The sequence below is a fragment of the Heteronotia binoei genome, chromosome 2 (assembly GCF_032191835.1).
Source record: "Heteronotia binoei isolate CCM8104 ecotype False Entrance Well chromosome 2, APGP_CSIRO_Hbin_v1, whole genome shotgun sequence".
In the NCBI taxonomy this organism is placed as follows: domain Eukaryota; kingdom Metazoa; phylum Chordata; class Lepidosauria; order Squamata; family Gekkonidae; genus Heteronotia; species Heteronotia binoei.
In genome coordinates, this window is record NC_083224.1 from 42,457,163 (window position 1) to 42,479,707 (window position 22,545).

General features: G+C 44.6%; 1 protein-coding gene across 1 annotated transcript in view; it reads left to right on the plus strand.

Moving 5' to 3' along the window:
- GDAP1L1 (ganglioside induced differentiation associated protein 1 like 1) overlaps positions 1–22,545 on the plus strand; it is a 74,256-nt gene that overhangs the window by 44,731 nt on the left and 6,980 nt on the right. Inside the window, exons 4-5 of the mRNA XM_060230871.1 lie at positions 11,809–11,906; positions 18,276–18,390. Of these exons, the coding sequence (XP_060086854.1) occupies positions 11,809–11,906; positions 18,276–18,390 (213 nt within the window). The remainder of the gene's footprint in view (positions 1–11,808; positions 11,907–18,275; positions 18,391–22,545) is intronic.

A 22,545-nucleotide genomic window follows, 5' to 3' on the forward strand; every position in this document is an offset into this window, starting at 1 on the left:
AGAGCTCTGACAGAAACTGCTCTTGAGAGAACAGCTCTGAAAATTTATGACTGACCCAGGGTCACTCCAGCAGCTGCATGTGTAGGAGTGGGGAATCAAACCTGGTTCTCCCAGATTAGAGTCCGTGCACTTAACCACTTCTACCAAACTGGCAGAAAAGCATGCTCAATTGGGCAAACGGATGACAACCCAGGGCAGTGATGCCCCAGCTACTTCTTTATAAGGCCTGCCCAGAGACAACCAGGGAGGAAGGAGGTGGGGTCTGGTCTTCAAGGCCAGGGGACAGGCAGAGACTGGAAAGAAAGGGAACCAGGAGGAAGGAGCACTCTTCTCTGTTGCTGGGGCACCACTTACAGGCATGCTGGATAAGGAAAAGCTGGAAAAGGAGCCACTCCTAGACTCTGAACCCCAACCAGCAGAATCTGACAAATGCTAGGGATTGCCCTTTTGCATGCAAGACAGATCACCTATTACTGAGCCACGGTCCCTATCCTTCTTATCCCTCTTCCCCCCAAACTGTTTGATTAACAATAATTGCTGCTTCTTCTTGTAACTCTGAGAATTAATATTCTGAGGGTAGTGCTGACAGTTCTCAGATTCCTAGTCTCCCAGTTCTCAGTTTCCCAGGATTCTTTGCAAGAAGCAAGACAGCCACAGTGATACTGCAGGTATGCCATTTGCTTTCATTTAGGGTTGCAGAGGTTTTGGCCACAGGCAAGGTCTTTTTTTAAACCTCTTTTATTAACATACTAGCAGCACGTCAGGCAAGAATTGTGAGCAGCTGGTACCAGGGTCACCAGAATCCATAATTAAGTAGTTCCGAGTACCAGCTTGCACCACAGAATACAAATCTGCAGAATACAAAGCTGTGAATGCAGGATTTGTAATTCACAGATGTTAAGTGACCTCTTTATGCATCTGATGAAGTGAGCTCTGACTCCCTTATTTGGTAATATTTTATTAGTCTCTTCTAAGGTACCACTGAGCTCTTCTATAAGTATGCCTATTAAATGTAACCATGCCTGAGAGCACATACAACCCTTTGGGCAAATGATGGATGTATGTTCTCAGTACTGCCTTGTACTGAGTCAGGCCATTGGCCCTTCTAGCTCACTACTGCCTGCTTTGAATGCAAGTGGTTTTCTAGGGTCCAGAGAAGAGCCTTTCTCAGCACTAGGGCTGCCAGGGTTGGGAAATACCTAGAGATTTGGGGGGTGGAGCCTGAGGAAGGTTGGGGGAGGGAGGGACTTCAGTGGGGTAGAATGCCATACAGTCAACTTCCAAAGTGTCCATTTTCTCCAGCTGAACTGATCCATTGCTTGGAGATCAGTTGTAATCCCAAGAGATCTCCAGCCCCCATGTGGAGGTTGGTAACCCTGCTCAGCACTTGAGATCCTTGAGAAGCTTTGTTCTAAGTAGACAATTGATCCTCTTTTTCACAGCACTGATAATTGTTAATAAACCCCTCTGTAGCGTTTTCCATATAAAAATGAATAGTTTTTCCCACTAATAATGTAAGCACGTACTTAATGGTACTTTTAAAAGTGCTTAACGCTTTGCTGGACCTTGCGCAGTACATACGGGCTAGGCAATATACTGGCGATGCAGATTAAGTTACAGAGAGAGGAATGAATTGGCGTCAGACTCTGTACTTGACCTACAAGCATTCATGAAACATTGACAGTGTCTAAGAGAACTCTGTCACAAGGATGCCTTCTTGGAATGCAGCTCTGCTCTGGAGAGTGACTGTCATCATGATGCCTCAGGGGATTGTGCTTTAATTTCCCTGCTGGATTCCAGTTGCTTATTTTTCAACTGCCATTACAAAAAAACAAAACAAAACCCCTTATTTTTGGATCTCAGGCCACAGGCTCCTGGAGTTCTGTGATCATGAAGTTTGGCTTTGAAAAGCAGCAGCAGAGGAGTGGGGGAGGTAAACTGCTGGGAAGGGGGGGGAGTTAACTGTTCCCCTATGTATAGCTCCTCCCAATGAAAATTCCCCATTCCAAGCTGCTAAAAGCAGAGGAACAAAACAAATACTCTTTTTTGCCTGTCTTTTTTCCATACTGAGGCTTAAAGTAGCAGGGAGAGGGGGAGGCTAACTTTTGGTTGTAATATACCTGGAGGTTTTGTGGGTGGAGCCTGGAGAAAGAGGGGTCTGGGGAGGGGCAGGGCCTCAGTGGGGTATAAGGCCACAGAGTCTACCCTCCAAAGCAGCTGTTTTCTCCAGGGGAACTGATATCTGTTGCCTGAAGATCAGTTCTAATTCCAGAAGCTCTCCAGGCCCCATCTGGAGTTTGGCATCCATAAGAGAGGAAGCATTTTGGATCAGAACTGGGTAGAGTTGCCAGATCTTACCTGGCTCCCGGCAGGGGATGTTTCTCATGCGCATTGGTTGCACAGCGTGATGACATCACCTGAAAGTGACATCATCGTGCCAGGCATGTTGAGCACTGATGAAGCTATTTGGGAGTGTGCATCCCCCCACTGGCCAGCTTCAGGCTGTTGGGTTGGGGGATCTAAAACTGGGGGAAACCCTCCCCCTAGCAGGAGGCTGGGAACACTAGAACTGGGCCACTGCTGTAGCAGTCAGAGTCTGGATTAAGGCCTTCTACACAGTTGCTTTTGGAGAACCAAATTGCACATGTGGTGATCCCGTCACAGAACTCCAGTATCATATCTAGTTTTTAGGTTTGCTAGGTCTGTGTTGGAAAATACCTGAAGACTTTGCAGGTGGATCTGGGAGGCGGGGTGGGGGAGGGGGGGGCCTCAGCATGGTACAATGCAATAGAGTCCACCCTTCAAAGCAGCCATTTTCTCCAGAGGAGCTCATCTCTGCCAGCTGGAGGTCAGTTGTGAAAGCAGAAGATCTCCAGACCTCACCCGAAGGCTGACAACCCTACAACACCCCCACCCTTATGCTTCATAGGGTTGCCAAGTCTGTGTTGGAAAATACCTGGAGGTTTTGGGGATGGATCCAGGAGAGGAGAGGGGAGGGGCCTCAGCATGGTCCAATGCCATAGAGCCTACCCTTCAAAGCAGCCATTTTCTCCAGGGGAGCTGATCTCTACCAGTTGGAGATCAGTTGTAAAGGCAGGAGATCTCCAGGCCCTACCTGAGGATGGCAACCCTAGCAATTTTGGTCCCATGAATCAGGCTGAGAGCTCCTGTTTCCCCTAAAAAACATTTAGTTGAGGTCAGGGCTTTTTTTTTTGTAGAAAAAGTCCAGCAGGAACTAATTTGTATATTAGGCCACACCCCTTGATGCCAAGCCAGCTGGAACTGCATTCCTGTGCGTTCCTGCTCAAAAAAAGCCCTGGTTGAGACGCCTTTCTTGGTCTCCCCCAAGTAAGTCAGTGCTGAGCTGGTGTATGCTTGCCATCAGGAACTCTCATGGGACCAGAGAGTAGATTTTGAGATCTCTAGCTATAATTTTTAAAAGAATATGACCTATGATGCACATAAAATAAGTAGTAAAATTTAACAAATGCCAAAAAAGAGCAAGTATATAAATCTGAGGTCCTCTGTGAATGTGTGGCCTGGCTTAAATGTACACCTCCCCCCCCCCCCCAATAGGCTATGGTTACAACTCCCTGCTGGCAAGAACTTTGAAAGAACTAATGAATCGATAACAATTACTGTTCTGAAGCCCCAAAACAAGTGGCCAATTGTGCAATGGCTTTTACAATCAAATCAGCAGGTTACTGGGCTTTACTCTTGAGAATGTGACATTAAGCCAGAGGATGGTGATGGAGACTGCCTTCAGGTGGCAGCTGACTTACAGCGACCACATGGGGGTTTTAAGGCAAGAGATGTTCAGAGAAAGCCAGCATGGTGTAATAGTTAAGAGCAGTGGACTCTAATCTGGAGAGCCATGTTTGATTCCCCATTTTTCCACATAAAGCCTGCTGAGTGAACTTGGGCCAGTCACAGTTCTCTCAGAACTCTCAAAGCCTCACCTGCCTCACAAGGTGTCTGTTGTGTGGAGAGGAAGGGAAGGAGATTATAAACTACTTTGAGACTCCTTAGGGGGAAAAAAGTGAAGTATAAAAGCATATGCTTGTTCTTTTTTCCACATGAAGCCTGCTGGGTGACTTTGGGCCAGTCACAGTTCTCTCAGAATTCTCTTAGCCCCTCCTACATCACAAGGTGCCTGTTGCGCAGAGAGGAAGGGAAGGAGATTGTAAGCTGCTTTGAGACTCCTTAAGATAGAGAATGGCAGGATAAAACAACAACAGCAGCAACTCTTCTTCTACATAGTACCCCTGGACTTCCCATCTAGATTCTGATCAGGACCATCCCCACTTAGCTTGTAAGATATGATGAGATTGGGCTACTCTGGGTCATTCAGAACAGGGCATACCAATGTGTACCCATCTGGAATTATTGCCACCACAGTGTGCCCCCCCCCCCCCATGGTTACTGGGCCTGTTGCAGTCTTTCTGCCATAGGTCATATCTTGCCTCATTGTTTTTTTAGAATACTTTGATACTGCCTTCACACCTAGCAGGGTCCTCAAGGAGGTGAACAATCAAAGCCATTCACACAAAATGTCAAAAATACATATTTTAAAACACTTATAATCAACAAGCAAACAAAATGCACAATTAAAATGAGGAAGGGGGGTCAGCCAGGGGACGCTAAACAAAGCAAAAGGCCACAATGGCAGCAGAAGACAACAATGTGGAGGATGGACTAATCTCTCTGCCTTTGACTGGTGCATGCAGCTGGGGAACACTTTGGCCCACACAAATATCCTCACTCCCCTGGAGTGGATAAGTGGACAGTGATATCTGCAAGACAGCTGAAATCAATGTGGAACATTACATTTCATCTGTAGCTTGCAACGGACTCTGAGAGTGTTTCAATTTTTTATTTTTGGCTAGTCAGGGCTGTCATTTGAAATTCCCCTGAGGAAATGGGAGAAATTCTTAGCAAGGTTTATATACTTCTTCTAGGATAGATTTAAGATTTAGTTGCAAGAACTTTTAAAACTTGTAGCAAAAATGTTAGCTAACACTACCAGCAATTTCTAGAACCTATATATAATTGTGGGGAAATCTTTGGATGGAAATCTGGGGGTCTGCATGAAAGGGAACCTTCACAAAGATCAAAATTAGATAAAACATTAGTGAGTGTGTGTGTGTTTTATCTGTCTCATTTAGTTCTCTGAAGGTTCCCCTTTATGCAGGTCCCCAGAATTAAATCAAAAGATTCCTCTACCTTTAAACTTCCAGCTCAGTTGAGAAATCAATAGCATCTCCTGCATGGTTTCTCCTGGGTCCTTTTGTCTACTGGTACCCTTCGCCTACTTGCTGCTTGGAGTGTCAGAAATCCTGCTCCCCAAATAAAGAGTTGGGATGGAAGGTGGCTGAGGAAAAACAGGTTTCCTGATTTGGCTAGCAAGAATACAGGCAGAATTCCAAAGTCCTGTCTTATAGGAAGGTGTGGATATCATTTTAAGAATCAAACATCAGTACAGTTGATGTCCTGCAGTGAGACTGTCCTTCTCCCTCCTTCCCCAGCCCTGAGTACCTGCAGACTGTCTATCATGATCAGGAAGTGTGGGGGGGGGAGCCTGTTGTGTTACAGTTGAAGCATGGTGGAGGACATACACACTCTAACCATCTAGATACTTTCAGAGGGTAGCTGAGTTGGTCTTTGGTTGAAGTGCTAGGTTCAAGTCTAGTAGCACCTTAGAGACCAACAAGATTTTCAGGGCATGAGCTTTCAAGAGTCAAAGAGAGCTTTGACTCATGAAAACGCACAGCTCAAAAATCTTGTTGGACTACTGGACTGGAATTCACTACCACAGGAGGTTGTGGTGGCTACAAGTATAGCCAGCTTCAAGAGGGGATTGGATAAACATATCGAGCAGAGGTCCATCAGTGGCTATTAGCCACAGCGTATTGTTGAAACTCTCTGTCTGGGGCAGTAATGCTCTGTATTCTTGGTGCTTGTGGGGAGGGGCAACAGTGGGAGGACTTCTAGTGTCCTGGCCCCACTGGTGGACTCCTGATGGGGAGGGATGGTGGCTCAGTGGTAGAGCATCTGCTTGGGAAGCAGAAGGTCCCAGGTTCAATCCCCGGCATCTCCAACTAAAAAGGGTCCAGGCAAATAGGCGTGAAAAACCTCAGCTTGAGACCCTGGAGAGCCGCTGCCAGTCTGAGTAGGCAATGCTGACTTTGATGGACTAATGGTCTGATGCAGTATAAGGCAGCTTCATATGTTCATATGATGGCACCTGGGGTTTTTTTGCCATTGTGTGACACAGAGTATTGGGCTGGATAGGCCATTGGCCTGATCCAACATGGCTTCTCTTATATTCTTATGAATCTAGCCATCTAGACTAATAACCCTTAGCATATGAAGTTTAAATAAATAAATGTTGGTACCCATGTGCTCCTCTTGTCCTTTCCAAAACCATGTTTTTTGTAAATAAATGCATGCCTTGTGGCACCTTAGCAATGAACATAATTTTACTCCAGCATAACCTTTTGTGGATAAGGAGTGTAGGAGTATGGTCATATCTGGAATCCCTTGTTACAGAAACTCACCCTTATTGTTGTCACTTCAGCCCTTATATGTATGCTTGCTTAAGAAGCGGAGGGTTACTCTGTGCCAACACAGAGCACCATTTTAAATGATGCATTTGAAGCCACTGAAAGAAAACCAAGGCGCACTTTGTACCCTTCGGTTAATGATACCTATGGCTGGATGCCACTGCAGGCTGGCATTGCTTACACAAAGATCACCATCTGGCTGCCAAACCCAGCTGGGCAGAACAGGAAGGAGAGAGGCAGAAGGTTCATGCACCATCAGTTCCACTAAGATTCAGGTGATCTATGTTCAGCCTCCAGCACATTACTCTGGTTTCTCCTTTATCTTTCCCTATGCTCCTTATTATCTTCCTTAGTCACTTTCTGTTCCTGAGTTAAATGCTGTCTGGCTATTTGATCAAGGATACACAAGAACATTTTCCTAATCCATGGATATATGTTGTTATATGCATGAGAGAGAATCCCATAATAGTAATGCAGTTGCAAGTCAATTGAAGCAACTGCACCTGGGCTTTTTTCCCCTCTGTGGATTCAGAGTCCTCATGGCGAAGGAGTTGTGTGAATCTACAGATGAGCTGTGGAGTCTCCAGACTATAGAGATCCGGCCCCTACCTGGCTTATTCGCCTTCCGTAGGGCCTGTAAAATGGAGCTGTTCCACCAGGCTTTTAGCTGAGGCTGCGGGTGTCTATTCTTGATCTGGTTGGCCTCCCCAGCCAGCATGGTCATCTGTGCTAGGAAATTGAATAAAAACTGCCATGATAAGAGACTGCTAGGCTGGGCAATATGTGATGACATGGTAATCTAAGTGCTGTTGAGTTGTCTGTTTATAGAATGTTTTTATTGTATTTTATTGTTTTATCATATGTTGTACTCTGCCCTGAGCCCTATGGGGAATGGGCGGAATAGAAATGCACTAAAATAAATAAATAAATAGAGATCAGGTCCCCTTGAGAAAACGACCACTTCGGAGAGTGGCTTCTGTTGCATTATACCTTGCTGAGATCCCTCTCTTCCACAGGCTCCACCCCCAAATCTCCAGGAATTTCTCCACTTAGAGTTGGCAACCCTCTTTAGGCACCTTACTCTGCTTACAGGCATAGCTAAAGGGCAGTAGTTCCCCAGTTTCACTTAAAATCTGAGGGTGATCTTGGAAAGTGAATTGTGAGCATGGGAAACCTTTGGCAGAAAGCGCTGAGAAAGTTAGAAAGGTGGAGTTTAGGTGACCAGCAGCTTGGGTAAGAAGTGAATAGCATCAGACATATAGATTCCCTCCCCCCCCCCCCCAAACCAGAAACAGACCCGAAATCTGTAAATGGAAGCTGTTATAAATTAAAGTCCTGTCCCCCAGTGGTTTGCACTCTAGGACCTCTAGGATTAGAGGCACATAGGTTGGCCAGGCCAGAGCATCCCCTGTGCCACAACATCACCTCTGACCCCGGGGAAAACCGAGAAATGACATTGTGGTGCACAGGATCCCAGCATTATTTTTCCTTCTGCCACTGTGCAGAGTCGTGGTATGCAACAAGGGCTGTCCATGGGAGGCTTCTTGCCACAGCCGGAGGGGCTGACAGCCCTTCATGGTGCACCCACAAGTATCACCCTGGTTGTGGCCTTGCCCCCGAGCACAACATTAACAAGGCCATCCTAAGCAGAGAACCCACTGACTTCAGAGGACTTAGAAGGGTGTACCTCTGCTTATGATGCTTTTACAAATTGCCCGCTGGACTCCTCTCTGAATATTCATTTGCATGGCTGGCAGGTATGTATTTTTACTAGCTAGAATTTGCAATTAATAAAACATGAGTTCTGCAATGTCTGTTTTGTATGCATGGCAAATGGGACGAAGGGCGGCGTGGTCAACAGAGCTCAGTTTTTAGATTATTGATTTGCTGCAGATGGAGTAGCAGCCCGATATGCCATCGGAAGCATTTAGGAAAGGTTTTTAAAGCAGTGCTCTTGAGAGGAGCTCCGCTAGAGATCTGAAACAGGAAATGAAGAATAAAATGTAATTTGAAACCTTCAGGGGTGAGGTGAATGGAAGGTATATTCTACCATACATTTTGCAGCCTGTGTCAAGATACTGCAACAGAAGAGGATATCAAGCAAGAGAAAAAAAAAAGCGGGTGCTTTAAGTGTATTTCACTTTCCCTCAGTCTACTGTGATATTTCTTTTAAAAATTAAAATCCCAGTGGCCCACCCATGTCTTTTTAATTTACAAAGCAAACATGAATAAAGACCTTTTAACAATTAAGAGATTGCTAATCTGTATTGTTGTGAGCATGCATTTATATAAAATACACAAAAAATAACTTTGCAGGATTAGACTAAGATCAACATTCTTTGCAAGAACATAACATAAGAACATAAGAGAAGCCATGTTGGATCAGGCCAATGGCCCATCCAGTCCAACACTCTGTGTCACACAGTAGCCAAATTTATATATATATATATATATATATATATATATATATATATATATATATATATATATATATATATATATATATGTGTGTGTGTGTGTGTGTGTGTGTGTGGCATAGCATCTCATTAAGCTATGAAAAGAATAGGATTTTTTCTTCTCCAGATGACTGGTGACCCCAGTGAGACCCTGGAGAGCTGCCACCAGTTAGAGTAGACAATACTGACTTTGGTAGATCAGTGATTTAATTCAGTATTCATTTCATGTATTTACAGGGGTTGCAAAATACTGTATTTAAGGACTTCCTTTTGTTTTCTGTGCTTATTGAGAGCCAGCAGAATGTAATGCAATTAGACAAGTGCAAGCGCTAATGTGCCATTTTTCAACCATCTTATAGACTCAGCATCAGCCTTGAGGGTGAGACCAGAAACCTAAGGTTAGATTTATTAAGCAATCAGACTGTCCAGGTTTCCCACCACAGACTCCAGAATGACGCATCTGTAATGTTTAGCCCTCTCTGCTATTCCAGTAGCTCTAACCTTTTCCTGCTTCAAAACTGCAGCCTCAGCAAGCAGCATGATTGTTTTTCCTTTTCAAAAAGCAAATCAGCCCAATGATATTCTCAGCCCTGGTAGAAGAGGCTAGATTGGAAAATAGTTGTGCCCTCCTGGTCTTAATCATCCAATAAGTTCACTGTAGAGGGACAGAGAGAGTGATGAGGTTGTGGTTGGGATCTTAATCAGTGTTGGTCATGCTGGGAAATAAAGGGCAACCAAGAGTCTGTTTTATAAGGCCACCTTATAGCTGAGCTAATGATGCTGTGATAATTACAAATTATCACTTTTGGGAGGTGCAAAGTCAAGGCAGGAGAAGGATGAACACCAGTCTTTACTGGCTGAATTAATTCAGGTCTCTTGTTATGCATATTCTCACTACTCAAGTCTTTTCTGTACAGTAGAATCATATGTGTTTTGATAACCTTTCTGATAGATTACTGCCATTGCGCTCCATATGGGGCTGCTCTGGAAGGTTGTTTGGAAATTATAGTAAATGCAGAATGCAGCTGCCTGCATGTTGTGAGCCACCCTGAGCCTGCTTCGGCGGGGATATAAATAAAATTTATTATTATTGGGGTGGAGCAGGCAGCCAAGATCACATGGCGTGGGTTCTTGCGAGCATTGGTTCCTTGTTGTTTTCCAGGCAAGCCTCAAAATGCCAGTTACTGTGACTTAGGCACAAAGAGTGGTGGCATATCTCTAAGAATGTGGGTTGGACATTTCCACTTCCAGTTGGAGAAAAGGCAGCCAGATTACTTCTGCTCCCTCAGCTGCTCTTCTCTACAACTGGAGTAGCATTGTTATGGGGAAGAGAATGACTTTTTCTGAAATTCACTTTTTTTAGATCTAACCATGGATTCTTCTTGCTCTCTCTCTCTTTTTCCTCTTTGATTTTTTATTTTTCTTTTATGAGAAATCAATGCACCCTTTTGCAACCTTGCAGTTGTTTTGTGTTAACGGACCATGGGGTGGTGCTGTAGCAGGAGGACAGGGAAATTCAAGAAGCCATTGCCTGACTCTCAGCATGTACAGAGTGAAATTCTAAAATGTTGCAGAACCTCCCTTTCTGTCCCTCCCCCAATTGCAAACTTCTCTTTGGTTAGAACGGAATTGGTTAGAAACAATCTTTAAGTCCCTCTTTTTTAAAAAAAAGAGAGAGAGAGAGAGAGAAATATACAGGTTGTTGGATTTCAGAGAGAAACTGTAAAGAGGAATCAAGAGAATTTGTCTTAACAAGAGTAATCTGGAGCCTTAATTATCCCAGCAGCTGAGGGAGAAAGAGAGATGACAGGGTTGGGGAGAAGCCATGGCTCCCTTTCCTCCACTTCAGCTGGTGATGCAAAGAGAGACACCTAGTGCCTGGGGATAAGGTAGCAACCCTCTGTGAGCACCTTCAGCCTAATAAACATTTGCTATGATCTATGAGGGACACATGTGTCTCATCTTTCCATGAGGTTAGATCAGCAGATAATCTAATCTTCCCTGTTGCAGCACCTGCCCTCTGGATTGCTGCGTCCTAGAAAAGCCTGTGGCTCATAAAGACTTGCAATGCCTCCCTGAGGGAGTTTTTCATTGCTCCTTCAAGGATTGCATGTCTTGACACTTATGTTCTTGCAATCCTCTCTCTCAGGTTGCCAGGCACTCCTTGGCCACTGACAAGGGATGGGGGGGGGGGGGGGGTAGGATTGCCAGATTCAGGTTGGGAAACTCCTGGGGGGATAGAAGCTGGATAGAACAGGGACCTCAGTAGGGTACTTTACCAAACCACCACCCTCCACAGCACCCATTTGCTCCAGGGGAACTGATTTATGTAGTCTGGAAAGGAGCTGTAAATCCAGGAGATCCCCAGGTCCCACCTGGAGGCTGGCATCCCTATCTCCCTGGGAATCATGGGTCACTCACAGCCTCAGGATACCCCCAGGGGAGATTATGAGTATTACAGCACAATCAATGAGCAAGCATCAGTTCTCCAAGGTCATAGAAAGTGTTTTCCAGCACTGTTGAATGAGACACACCAAACACTGAACATGCAGCCCTTCTACATACAAAGCATATTTGAGAAGACCTTTTCTCTTGAGGGTCCTGCCAGCATATTGATTTATGAAGCTACTTTTTAAAAGCTTCTTGTGTGGCTACTTCTTTCTCAGTGTGCTTCATTCAAGCAAGTATGACAGTTTCCTTGAAAGGTGTTCTTAGACGGTATGTCAGCTGAAGATATATGAAATGCCCGAAGAACCTGCCATGATTTATTCTCTTTCTGTCTTTCACAGGACATTTAGTGAATGCCAGCACAGACCTTCTGAAGCTAGACCATGAAGAGGAGCCACAGTTAACAGAGCCATATCTTTCCAAACAGAAGAAACTCATGGTGAGGCATTTGAAGGAGCAACAGGGATTCTGTTATGGCAGGGGAGGGTACAAGAACATACAAAGTACACCAGGGCCCCATTTCTACAGAGGATGAGGGATAAATTGATATTGCCAGTTCCAGGTTGGGAAATTCCTGAAGATTTGATAGTAAGGCCTGGGGAGGGCAAGGTTTGTGGAAGGGAGGGGCTTCACTGGAGTGTAAAGAGTCCACCCTCTGGCACATCTGTTTTCTCCAGCTGAACTGGTCTCTGTGGTTATAATCAATGTTCCCTCTAAGCTCGTCTCGTAAACAGAAATTCTACTTTGCGAGCTAATAGCATTAAAGTTCAGAGCTATTAGCATTAAAGTTGAGAGCTACTACATAAATTAGTTTGCTCTGGGGCCATTTTTCACGAGCTAAGACAAAAATGTATGAGCCAGAGGCTAAAAAACTGTGAGCTAGCTAACACTAACTCAGCTTAGAGGGAACAGTGGTCAAAATCTTGGGAGATCTCTTCTACTTGGAGACCGGCCAGCATATGGGAAGTAATAGACATTCAGCTGAAGCCAGTTGTGTTTGAGCTGAGACCAATGGTTTGCAAAGCACAAATCATATCTACCAATTACCTGCTGCCAGCTCTGTCCATTGCCTTTATAACTATACTGCTGCCTGCTATTTTGACTGCCTTTGCTGCCAAAGGCTACCCTGGAGCCCTCCCTGCTCCTTGTCTCTAAAACTCCCCAGATTCAAATAATATTCCTCTGAGCAACTTTATTGTAGGCTTTCTATTCTCTTTATCTTATAGTACCATCCCAACCACATTTCCCAAAGAGTAAGCCCCACTTAATAGACTTGAGTAGGATTCTGGCCCTGAGTAGGGTCCGTTTAGGATCTCTCTGTTTGTTACATTAAGCTGTTGTAGCAGCATCAACCGAGTCCTATGGCACCATAAAGACAAGCACATTATTATTCTATCATAAGCTTCCACAATCAGCAGACCACTTTTCCTGTATCTGGTGAATTGGGCTATTGTCCATAACAATTTATGATATTTTTAATGCTATTATTTAAAGGGGTTCAAGTGCCCTGTCTGTTTCATTGTCCAGAACTCCTGTTTAAATTCTGTGTGATTTAGCTCCCATTTAGCCCATTTCCTTGTGGGGTCTTGACAGGTGTAGTTTTGCTTCTTGACCTTGAACTTTTTATAAAAGCTATACCTGCCAAAATCCCCTGTTCTGCAGGGGTGTAGAAGCATTGGTTATCCTATTATCACTTACATGTAATTAACTTCTTAATTACTCTTTTCACAACAAAAGTCATAAATAATGAGCCATCACATACTAAAAGGGAAGCCTAAGCTTTGCTACTAGAATTCTAATAATAATAATAATAATACTTTTTATTTGTATCCCGCCCTCCCTGCCAGGGCAGGCTCAGGGCAGCTCACAACATATGAATGTGTTATACAATAAAACCATACATAGTAATTACAATTATAAAATCATCATTAAATCATTAACAACTTGTATTAAAATTGACATTGTGGTGCTATAACTTAGGTCTTTAATAAAATTCAGTGGCTAAAACATGTCCAGCGAAACTTTCTTGGCTCGGTATTAGGTGAAGGCTATTTTGAAGAGGTAGCTCTTACAGGCCCTGCGGAATTGGTCTAAACATCGCAGGGCCCGTACCTCCTCCGGGAGTTGATTCCACAGCAGTGGAGCTGCAATGGAGAAGGCCCGATCCCAGGTGGTCTTCAATCTGGCCTCCCTTGGCCCAGGGATATTCAGCTGGTTCTTACCAGCTGACCTCAGCGCTCTCTGGGGCTCATATGGGGAGAGACGGTCCCTCAAGTAGGCAGGTCCTCGGCCATATAGGGCTTTAAAGGTGATAACCAGCACTTTGTAACGGACTCGGTACACCACTGGCAGCCAGTGCTGTCCGCGTAGCCCCGGCTGTATGTGCTCCCATCTTGGGAGTCCCAACAGCAGCCTAGCCGCCGCGTTCTGCACCAGCTGCAGCCGCCGAGTTCGGCACAAGGGCAGCCCCATGTAGAGGGCGTTACAGTAGTTCAGTCTCAAGGTGACCGTAGCATGGATCACCGTTGCTAGGTCCTGGCGCTCCAGGAAGGGGGCCAACTGCTTCGCCCATCGAAGGTGAAAGAACGTGGACTTGGCAGTGGCCACTATCTGTGCCTCCATTGATAATAAAAGCTCCAGAAGAACCCCCAAGCTCTTGACCCTATGGGCCGCTTTCAGCAGCACACCGTCAAAAACCGGAAGGGGGATTTCCCTTCCTGGGGCACCACGGCCCAAGCAAAGGACCTCTGTCTTCATTGGATTCAACTTCAGCCCACTTAGCCTGAGCCAACCTGCCATGGCCTGCAATGCTAGGTCCAGGTTTTCTGGGACGCAGTCAGGTCGGCTGTCCGTTAGTAGATAGAGCTGGGTGTCATCTGCATATTGATGGCACCCAAGCCCAAACCTCCAAGCAATCTGGGCAAGGGGGTGCATGTGATTTTACTGCAATGTGATTTTACTACAGCTGCATAAAATTTAGCCACATGCAAAGTTACTTGTTTATCTTTATCTCTTAGTAATCAAAGAAACTTAGCATCTAAAAAGACAAGAGTCCTGCTTAAGCAAAAGAAAAATCAAGTCAAGTCTCAAATCTGAAACTCAGGGCAATTCCAAAGACTATGATCTATCGAGTCAGTTTGGGTAGTACCATATCCACAGAGTCTATTAGAGTACGTAATACTATTAAATCTTTCTAACAACACCGCTGATAGGCATTCCAATGCAAATGCATAAATTCCCTTCTATACTTTGGAAGAAATTATTCAAACAAGTAATTTGACATTTTTATTGGGGGGGGGGGAGAATACCAACTGGAAAGGATTAAGATACTCTGAGTCAGGGGTCGTTTTGTAGGAAAAAAGATGCCGGAGCTCAGTAGCATATCTCATTTGCATATGTCCTGGGATCTGTGTGCAGCGGGAAGAGAACTCTCCACTGCATGCAGACGCTGGCTGGAGGTTCAGAAGCTGTGCTGAATTCAAGCCCTGCTCTGCGTGCTCTGACCAATATAGTCTTATAATCAAGATCTCTCAAACATCTTTTATTTGACTGACTCAGTTCACAGCTACTCATAGTTTCTATCATATCATTGGTAATGCCCAGACATAATAATTTAAATCCCAAGTATTTGTCTCAGTTACTTGCATAATGATCCAGCATAATGAAACCAAGAAGACCTGAGTCTAGATTCAATTTCAACATCCTAATTTTCAGATTAAACACTCTCCACAAAGCTTTTGCTTCTAAAGACATTTCCCCAGTCTCAGCTCTCAAAGCTGTTCCTGCCACACTTCTTGGAGTTCCCAGAATGTTTTGTAAAAATCTTGACAACAGTCGATCAATTTATCTGTTACCACACAAATCCAGCCCCCTATAGCATACTTTATTTTTATTTCTTTATTTAATAGGCTTATATTCCGCCTTTTCCCGTAAACGGGCTCAAGGCGGATCACAACATATAAAAATAGCAATAAAACCCTACATTTCAAAGTTAAAACATCAATTTAAAATTAACAGCAAAAACAATAAATAAAACGCACCACCGGCGAACAGGGCACAGCATATCAATAACCAGTTGCACTGTAATAAGCATGATGTCACCACAAGGGAGGCCAAATGATGGAATAATAGGACGCCCGCTGCCTCAACCATAGGTCCAGCGAAACAGCTCCGTCTTGCAGGCCTTACGAAATGGCAGTAATTCAGGTAGGGCCCAGATCTCCACAGGGAGCTGATTCCACCAGGCAGGGGCCAGAGCTGAAAGGGCCCTGGCCCTGGTTGAGGCAAGTCGGACATCCTTAGGGCCAGGGGTGGTCAGGAGGTGTTGCGTAGCCAATCGCAACGACCTCTGGGGTGTATATGGGGAAAGGTGGTCCCTCAGATACGTTGGGCCCAGAAATTTTAGCATTCACTGCTTGAAGTGCAGGAACTTATTGTTCACCAAAGGAATAACCATATCTTGAAACCGCATTCCCAGCACTTGTGGCTGTTCTTGTAACAGAGTTCAAATGCAACTTCCAAGACAGGTTTGTTTGAAATATAACTCCTAAGTGTTCAAATTGCTCTACTTGCTCCATAAACTGACATGCTACTGGCCACTTATATTTCCTTATCTGTTGTTTTTTACTAAAGAGGACCTTTGACTTAGAAACATTAATACTTAGGCCTTCTTTGGAACAATACTTCGAGAATAAGGCTTTATGTAAACCAATCATGGAGCTATATATCATTTGCATACAAAAGACAGAACAACTTAACATGAGCAAGATAAGGCAGGTGGAATTCATCTCTGGAAGTAAAAGATCTTAGCTCATTGATATACAAATTAAATAACAGAAGAGCAAGGATACATCCTTGCTTTGCTCCTCTGTTCAATACAGTGACTCTAGTCCATTCACCAAATGGATCACATCTTACTTGAGCTGTAGGCTGATCATATAATTGTTGAATCAAAAATAGGAGATGCTTATTAGTAGATGATTTCTTAAGCATATCCCATAATCTCTGTTTAGAGGCAGCTGTAAGAGCCATAAAGGCCACAGCCAACATGCCATTCTTTGAACAGATATATTTATCTACAATAAGCTGAATAGTATGGCATTGGTCAACTGTACTAATACCTCTGCAAAATCTAGCTTGCTCTCATCCCAAAAGAATGTCTTCTACCCATGATAATAATTTCAAGTTTTTTACAAAGCAGGGAAGTGTGTAATTTGCCCACCACTGACAGCAGACTTATTTGTCAATAGTTACACGGATCTGTTGGATCTCCTTTTTTTGTAAATTGGGACTATTACTGCATGACAGGTAGGCACAATACCTGTCTAGTTAATCTGAGTAAAAATAGGTGCCAAAATCTTGGCCCACCTGCTGACATTTACTTTAAATAACTCTGGAGGCACCAGATCAGGTCCTGTTGCCTTGCCAGATTTCATTTGAGATTTAACTTCTGGTACTGCAACTGGAAGCCAGTGATTAAACTGTACTACTATCAGGAGATAAGGCAAATAAGGTTGTAATTTGTTCTTCTACTCCCAACATCCTGGCAGAAATGTGACAAGAAAGCAGGAATCTAGAGTTTAACAATCATATCCCAAAAGATTTTACCACCTTTTTGCTTATGGGCCATCCATTAGAGGCCATACTCCGGTTCCTCTTTAGATCATTATGCTTTTATATTTATTGAATGGACATGGAATGATCCTGCAGTAATTTCTCTGGTTAATCTGACTGCAAGGCAAAATACATGTACTCTTGATTTTTATTCCAGCTAATAACCAGATGTTAAAAAGAAATTTCAGTGTGTCTGCCCTTGCCCAGTTGTAAAATGTAGAACCTTGATCAGCATGTTGTTTTGCCAGAGTGTCTCTGAGAGAGCCAAGAATCCAGTTCTCCCAGAAGGTTTTGCTACCATGCCCTGTTGCTGTATATGCCAGTTCTCCAGAAACATCCCACTTGCGGGATAGGGCAGGATATAAATCCAAAAATTAAATTAAATTATTGGTACCACTTAGGGAGCCAGAATTCCTTTCTCTGAAAAGGCACAGAGTTTTGTCCTCATCTACTCACCCTACCTCTAGGGTTGCCAGCTGCCTGGGTTAAAAAAAACCCACCCAGATGCTTTAATAGATGCTTAATTTTATTTTACACACTTCATTTATAACCTGCCTTTCTCACTGAGGCACAAGGCAGATTACAAGGTATCAAAATCAATGCAAGCAAGCAGCAAAGAAATCCAGTAAACAATGTCATAGGACTAGGATTACAGAACTGGAAAACAGAGCTAAGGCATGACATAACCATACCATAATGCAGAAAGCAAGTTACAAAGGTAGGATGCATTCAACAAACACTGCAGTTGACTACAGTCCTATTTCCCTTATAAAAATGACTCGCTCTTGGGATTTTACCTAACAGGTGATCTTTTTACCTCTATACTCTGAAAAGCTTCAGCTTCCCATTTCCTCAAATTAAGTCTTTATTTAAGGGCATTTTTCTCCAAGTCTGTTGGCAACTGTACCTAAATGTGGGATAAATGCTCTCTTTTGTCTCTGTCATAGCAGAATATCTTTTTGGTTTGAGTTATTTTGGCACATCTTTGAATATCTTACCTGGAGCCTCCTGAGCACCACTTTGAGTTGAAGGATAACTAAAATAATATGCAAACCCTGATGAGGTTTTAATTTGTCCTTCCTTTTTCTTCTCATTCTAATAGTGTGCATATTGATTTACAAAGAGATTCTTTCCAGGAGCATACTCTCTTCTTGCATGATTAGCTTGGTATGAAGATTTTATTTTTTAAATTTAGGCCAAAATCCTGGAACATGACAATGTGAACTACTTGAAGAAAATCCTGGGTGAGCTGGGAATGGTGCTAGATCAGATTGAGGCTGAGCTGGAGAAGAGGAAAATCGAATACCAAGGTATATGGCATGTTCAGTCTGGTATGGAAATGATAGTCTAGGGGTGCAGTCACACCTACCATTAAAAGCGGGTGTATAGCGCTCAAATCTGAACTGCTGAATATTGAATCGATGCAGGGCAGTTCAGACGAGCATCCAAGAATGCGATTCATTCTGTTGTGCGCGATCAGACATCCAATACTATCATGCTCCTTTCTTGGAACATGCGTAATCAGATGGTGATTTCTGGGAGGGGAGGGGGTCCATTGAACATGTGCCCAACTGTTTGGAGCTGGGAAATCAAAACTTTCTTCAGAGGCAGGGGGTGAGGGCGAAAGTTTCCAGAATTAACATTGCCAATCCAAACCACGGAACTGCCAGGAATTATTTTCCTAGAAATTGGCAGTGACAATGATATCTTGAAATCCTCCACATTGAAAAAAAAGATTTTTTTCCTGTTCTGAATAGTGGGATAACGTTTCCCCTCCCTCCGATCCTGTGTTGATTGGAGAAGCAGAAGCATCACCTCAGATTCCCGGATGATCTGGCAATGCGTATGTCTGCTGGGGCTTTCTTTAAAAAAAAAGGTGAGAGGCAGTATCGTGCGTGAGCTGTCCAAACAACAAAAAGCCGATCTTGTGCCGCTGTTTTGAAAAAGGGCTGGACTTTATGTACTGTCAAATTAATGCGCCATTCATGCGTAGCAAGCCTGGATGAGCCCGGATGACGATTGATTGCCAGATGTGGCTGTCTGAACGAACACATTTAATCCGTCAGCCAGACGGAGCTGTGTCGTCACTAATGGTATGTGTGACTGCACCCTAGGAGTCTAATCCCAAAGAGAGCTACAGCCTTTTATAGGCATTGAAGTCAGTTGGCTTAGAAATAAGGTTGCCAGTTTTGGCTTGGGAAATAGCTGGAGATTTGGGGGAGGGGCCTAGGGGAGGGACCTCAGCAGGGTATAATGTCACCTCTCAAAGCTTCCATTTTCTCTGTGGGAACTGATCTTGGTCTTCTGGAGATCAATAGTGAGAGATCTCCAGGTGAAGGTTTGCAACTCTACTTTGAAAGGTGTAGTGCTACTTAGGATTGCACTGTAGGTCCACTAAAACAGACTGTTAAGGTGGCAGCTTTGTGAACAAGGAGGTCCACAGTCTTCAGAGATAGGCAACTTCCAGCCATCATTTTACACCATCCATTGACAAACTGGCTTCTGAGTCTTCACTTCCAGGCAGTGTTTGCCCTTTGATGTGCCCCCAACTATCAAGACAAGAGACATACGGCATCCTGTTTCTCAGGGCTTTTTTTGTAGCAGGAACTCCTTTGCATATTAGACCTCACACCCCTGATATAGCCAATCCTTCTGGAGCTTACAGTAGGCCCTGTAATAAGAGTTCCTGCTACAAAAAAAGCCCTGCTGTTTCTCCACTGATTGTTTGTCACCTTCTTCCTGCCACACAACCCCCATCACAGAGCAAAATTGGACATCTCCACAGGTTGCACTCATGACAGTTTATTATTCTGTGAACATCCAACAATAAGGGCTTTCAGTGATCTTTAGCAGACTTGCTTTTGTGCTGATTCTTCTGAAGCTGGGTTACTGTAATTGACCAAATTTGTCAGTTGTGCGCACAAATTGAGCTGTTGTTCACTGGACAGTAAAAGCAAGAGCACTGTGGGGAGGGGGGAAATAAGGGTCCCTTAGGAGGAAATAACAAGTAGCTGCATTTAAAATATCATTTGAAGTACAGGTAACAACAAACATGATCATACATAAAGCTGACTTGACCCATCAAGGCCTGACCCAGCAGGTCTGACCTGCCTTCTCAAACTGGCAGTGGTTCTCCAGGGTCTTAGGTACAGGCTTTTCGGCCCACCTACCACCAGATCCTTTTAAGAAGATATTGGATTTAGAAGATGATATTGGATTTATATCCCGCCCTCCACTCCGAAGAGTCTCAGAGCGGCTCACAATCTCCTTTACCTTCCTCCCCCACAACAGACACCCTGTGAGGTGGGTAGGGCTGGAGAGGGCTCTCACAGCAGCTGCCCTTTCAAGGACAACCTCTGCCAGTGCTATGACTGACCCAAGGCCATTCCAGCAGGTGCAAGTGGAGGAGTGGGGAATCAAACCCGGTTCTCCCAGATAAGAGTCCACACACTTAACCACTACACCAAACTGGCTCTCATTTCTTTAACTGGAAATGCAGGGGATTGAACCTGGGACCTTCTGCATTCCAAAAAGTTGTTCTGTCTGAGCCTTGTCCCAGCTAATAATATTTCCGGGTAAAGAGTTGGCAGCAATGTTGGCAAAAAACATGCTATTCCAATAAAGGTTTTTGGAACTGCATTGGCAAAAAACATAATGCGCTCCACCATTATCGCCCATTAATAGTTGATTTTCTAGAGCAGCGGTCCCCAACCTTTTTGGCACCAGGGACTGATTTTGTGGAAGACAATTTTTCCATGGACTGGGGTGGGGGGAGAGGGCAATGGTTTTGGGATGATACAATTGTGCACTTTATTTCTACTAGTTTGGTATAATGGTTAAGTGTGCAGACTTTTATCTGGGAGAACCAGGTTTGATTCCCCGCTCCTCCACTTGAATGCTGGAATGGCCTTGGGTCAACCATAGCTCTCACACAGTTGTCCTTGAAAGGGCAACTTCTGTTATAGCTCTCTCAGCCCCACCTGCCTTACAGGGTGTCTGTTGTAGGGGGGGAAGATAAAGGAGATTGCAAGCCACTCTGAGATTCAGAGTGAAGGGAGGGATATAAATCCAATGTTGTCATCATCATCATCATCATCATCATCATCTTCTTCTTCTTCTTCTTACATTGTAATATATAATAAAATAATTATACAACTCATGGTCTGGTTGCTAACAGGCCACGGACCGGGGGTTGGGGCCCCCTGTTCTAGAGCATTTAGTGGATATGTTGGATAGGGTGACCATAATGTCTGAAGGCCAGCCAGGGACATCTGGGGTGGGGGGGAGGGTAGGGGTATGCGCGCACGAAGCGCGCGCGCCGCCGGAAACAGGAAGTGACGTCACTTCCGGTGACGTCACTTCCGGTGATGTCATGCCACCGCCGGAAACAGGAAGTGGCACCACTTCCTGTGACATCATTTCCCCGCATCACCTGCCGGAAACGGGAAGTGACATCACTTTCCCCAAATGACATCATTTTCCCCAAATGCCACTGCCGGAAACAGGAAGTGACTTCACAGCACTTCCTGTGATGTCCCCAAAAATCCCCCAAATATCACCACCGGAAACAATTTTGTTCTCAAATCCTGTATATACTTCATCAGTATATGGGATAAGGCACTTTCTCAACTGTGCTGCATAATGCAGCCTATTTATTTTGTCCTGTTGGCTCTGTTGGCTCTATCTGCGCCACCTTCATCACTTTCGGGGTGTGGATCCCCCAGTGGGGTGGTCTCCCGACTCCCTCCGCCGGCTGTTTCTGATAGCCCTGCGCCCCCTCTTTCATTTGATATGTGTCCCGTGCGGGTGCCACCCTCCCGCCGGGAGATGCCGCAAAATGAGCCCCCTTGAGGCTTATGGCGGCAGGGCTCGGGGGAAGCGAGCTAGACTGCTGTTCTTTTGAGGGGTTATAGAGTGTTTCGAGCCCGTCCCTGTGGCATCGGTCCCATCGTTGTGGGACCCAGGGGGCCGGCGCAGCGGCACGCCGAAGCAGCCTGTCACTAATAACACAGGTCGAGATGCAGGACAGGAACCCGGAAGTGACCGACAGGCTGGGCCCACAGGGCCAACTTATATACACGTCAGGGTTCCTGCGCAAACACTCTATTGGTCCATTCAAGCCAGCAGGGGACCCGTGATTGGAGCAGGGCAGCAGGAATTAGGATCCTGCTGCCCATTGTTCCCAAGTCCCCAAATCTGGTCGTCTGGCTCCAATACTCCAGACAGGAACACCCAATTCAGTTCTACATGAGTCCACATACATAATACCCTTGAAATTCACATAAACTAGTAAATAGATCATAGGAGTGTGATCGTGCTATAGCGATATGCTGATTTATCTCTCTTTTTTTAAGCCTGAAAAAGCCCTCTGGTTGTGGAGAGAAATGATAGCTGCAGAGGATTGAAGCAAGGAAAATGGCCATGTGGATGCTCTGTTGCTATTGCATATGTATTTGCATTCACAT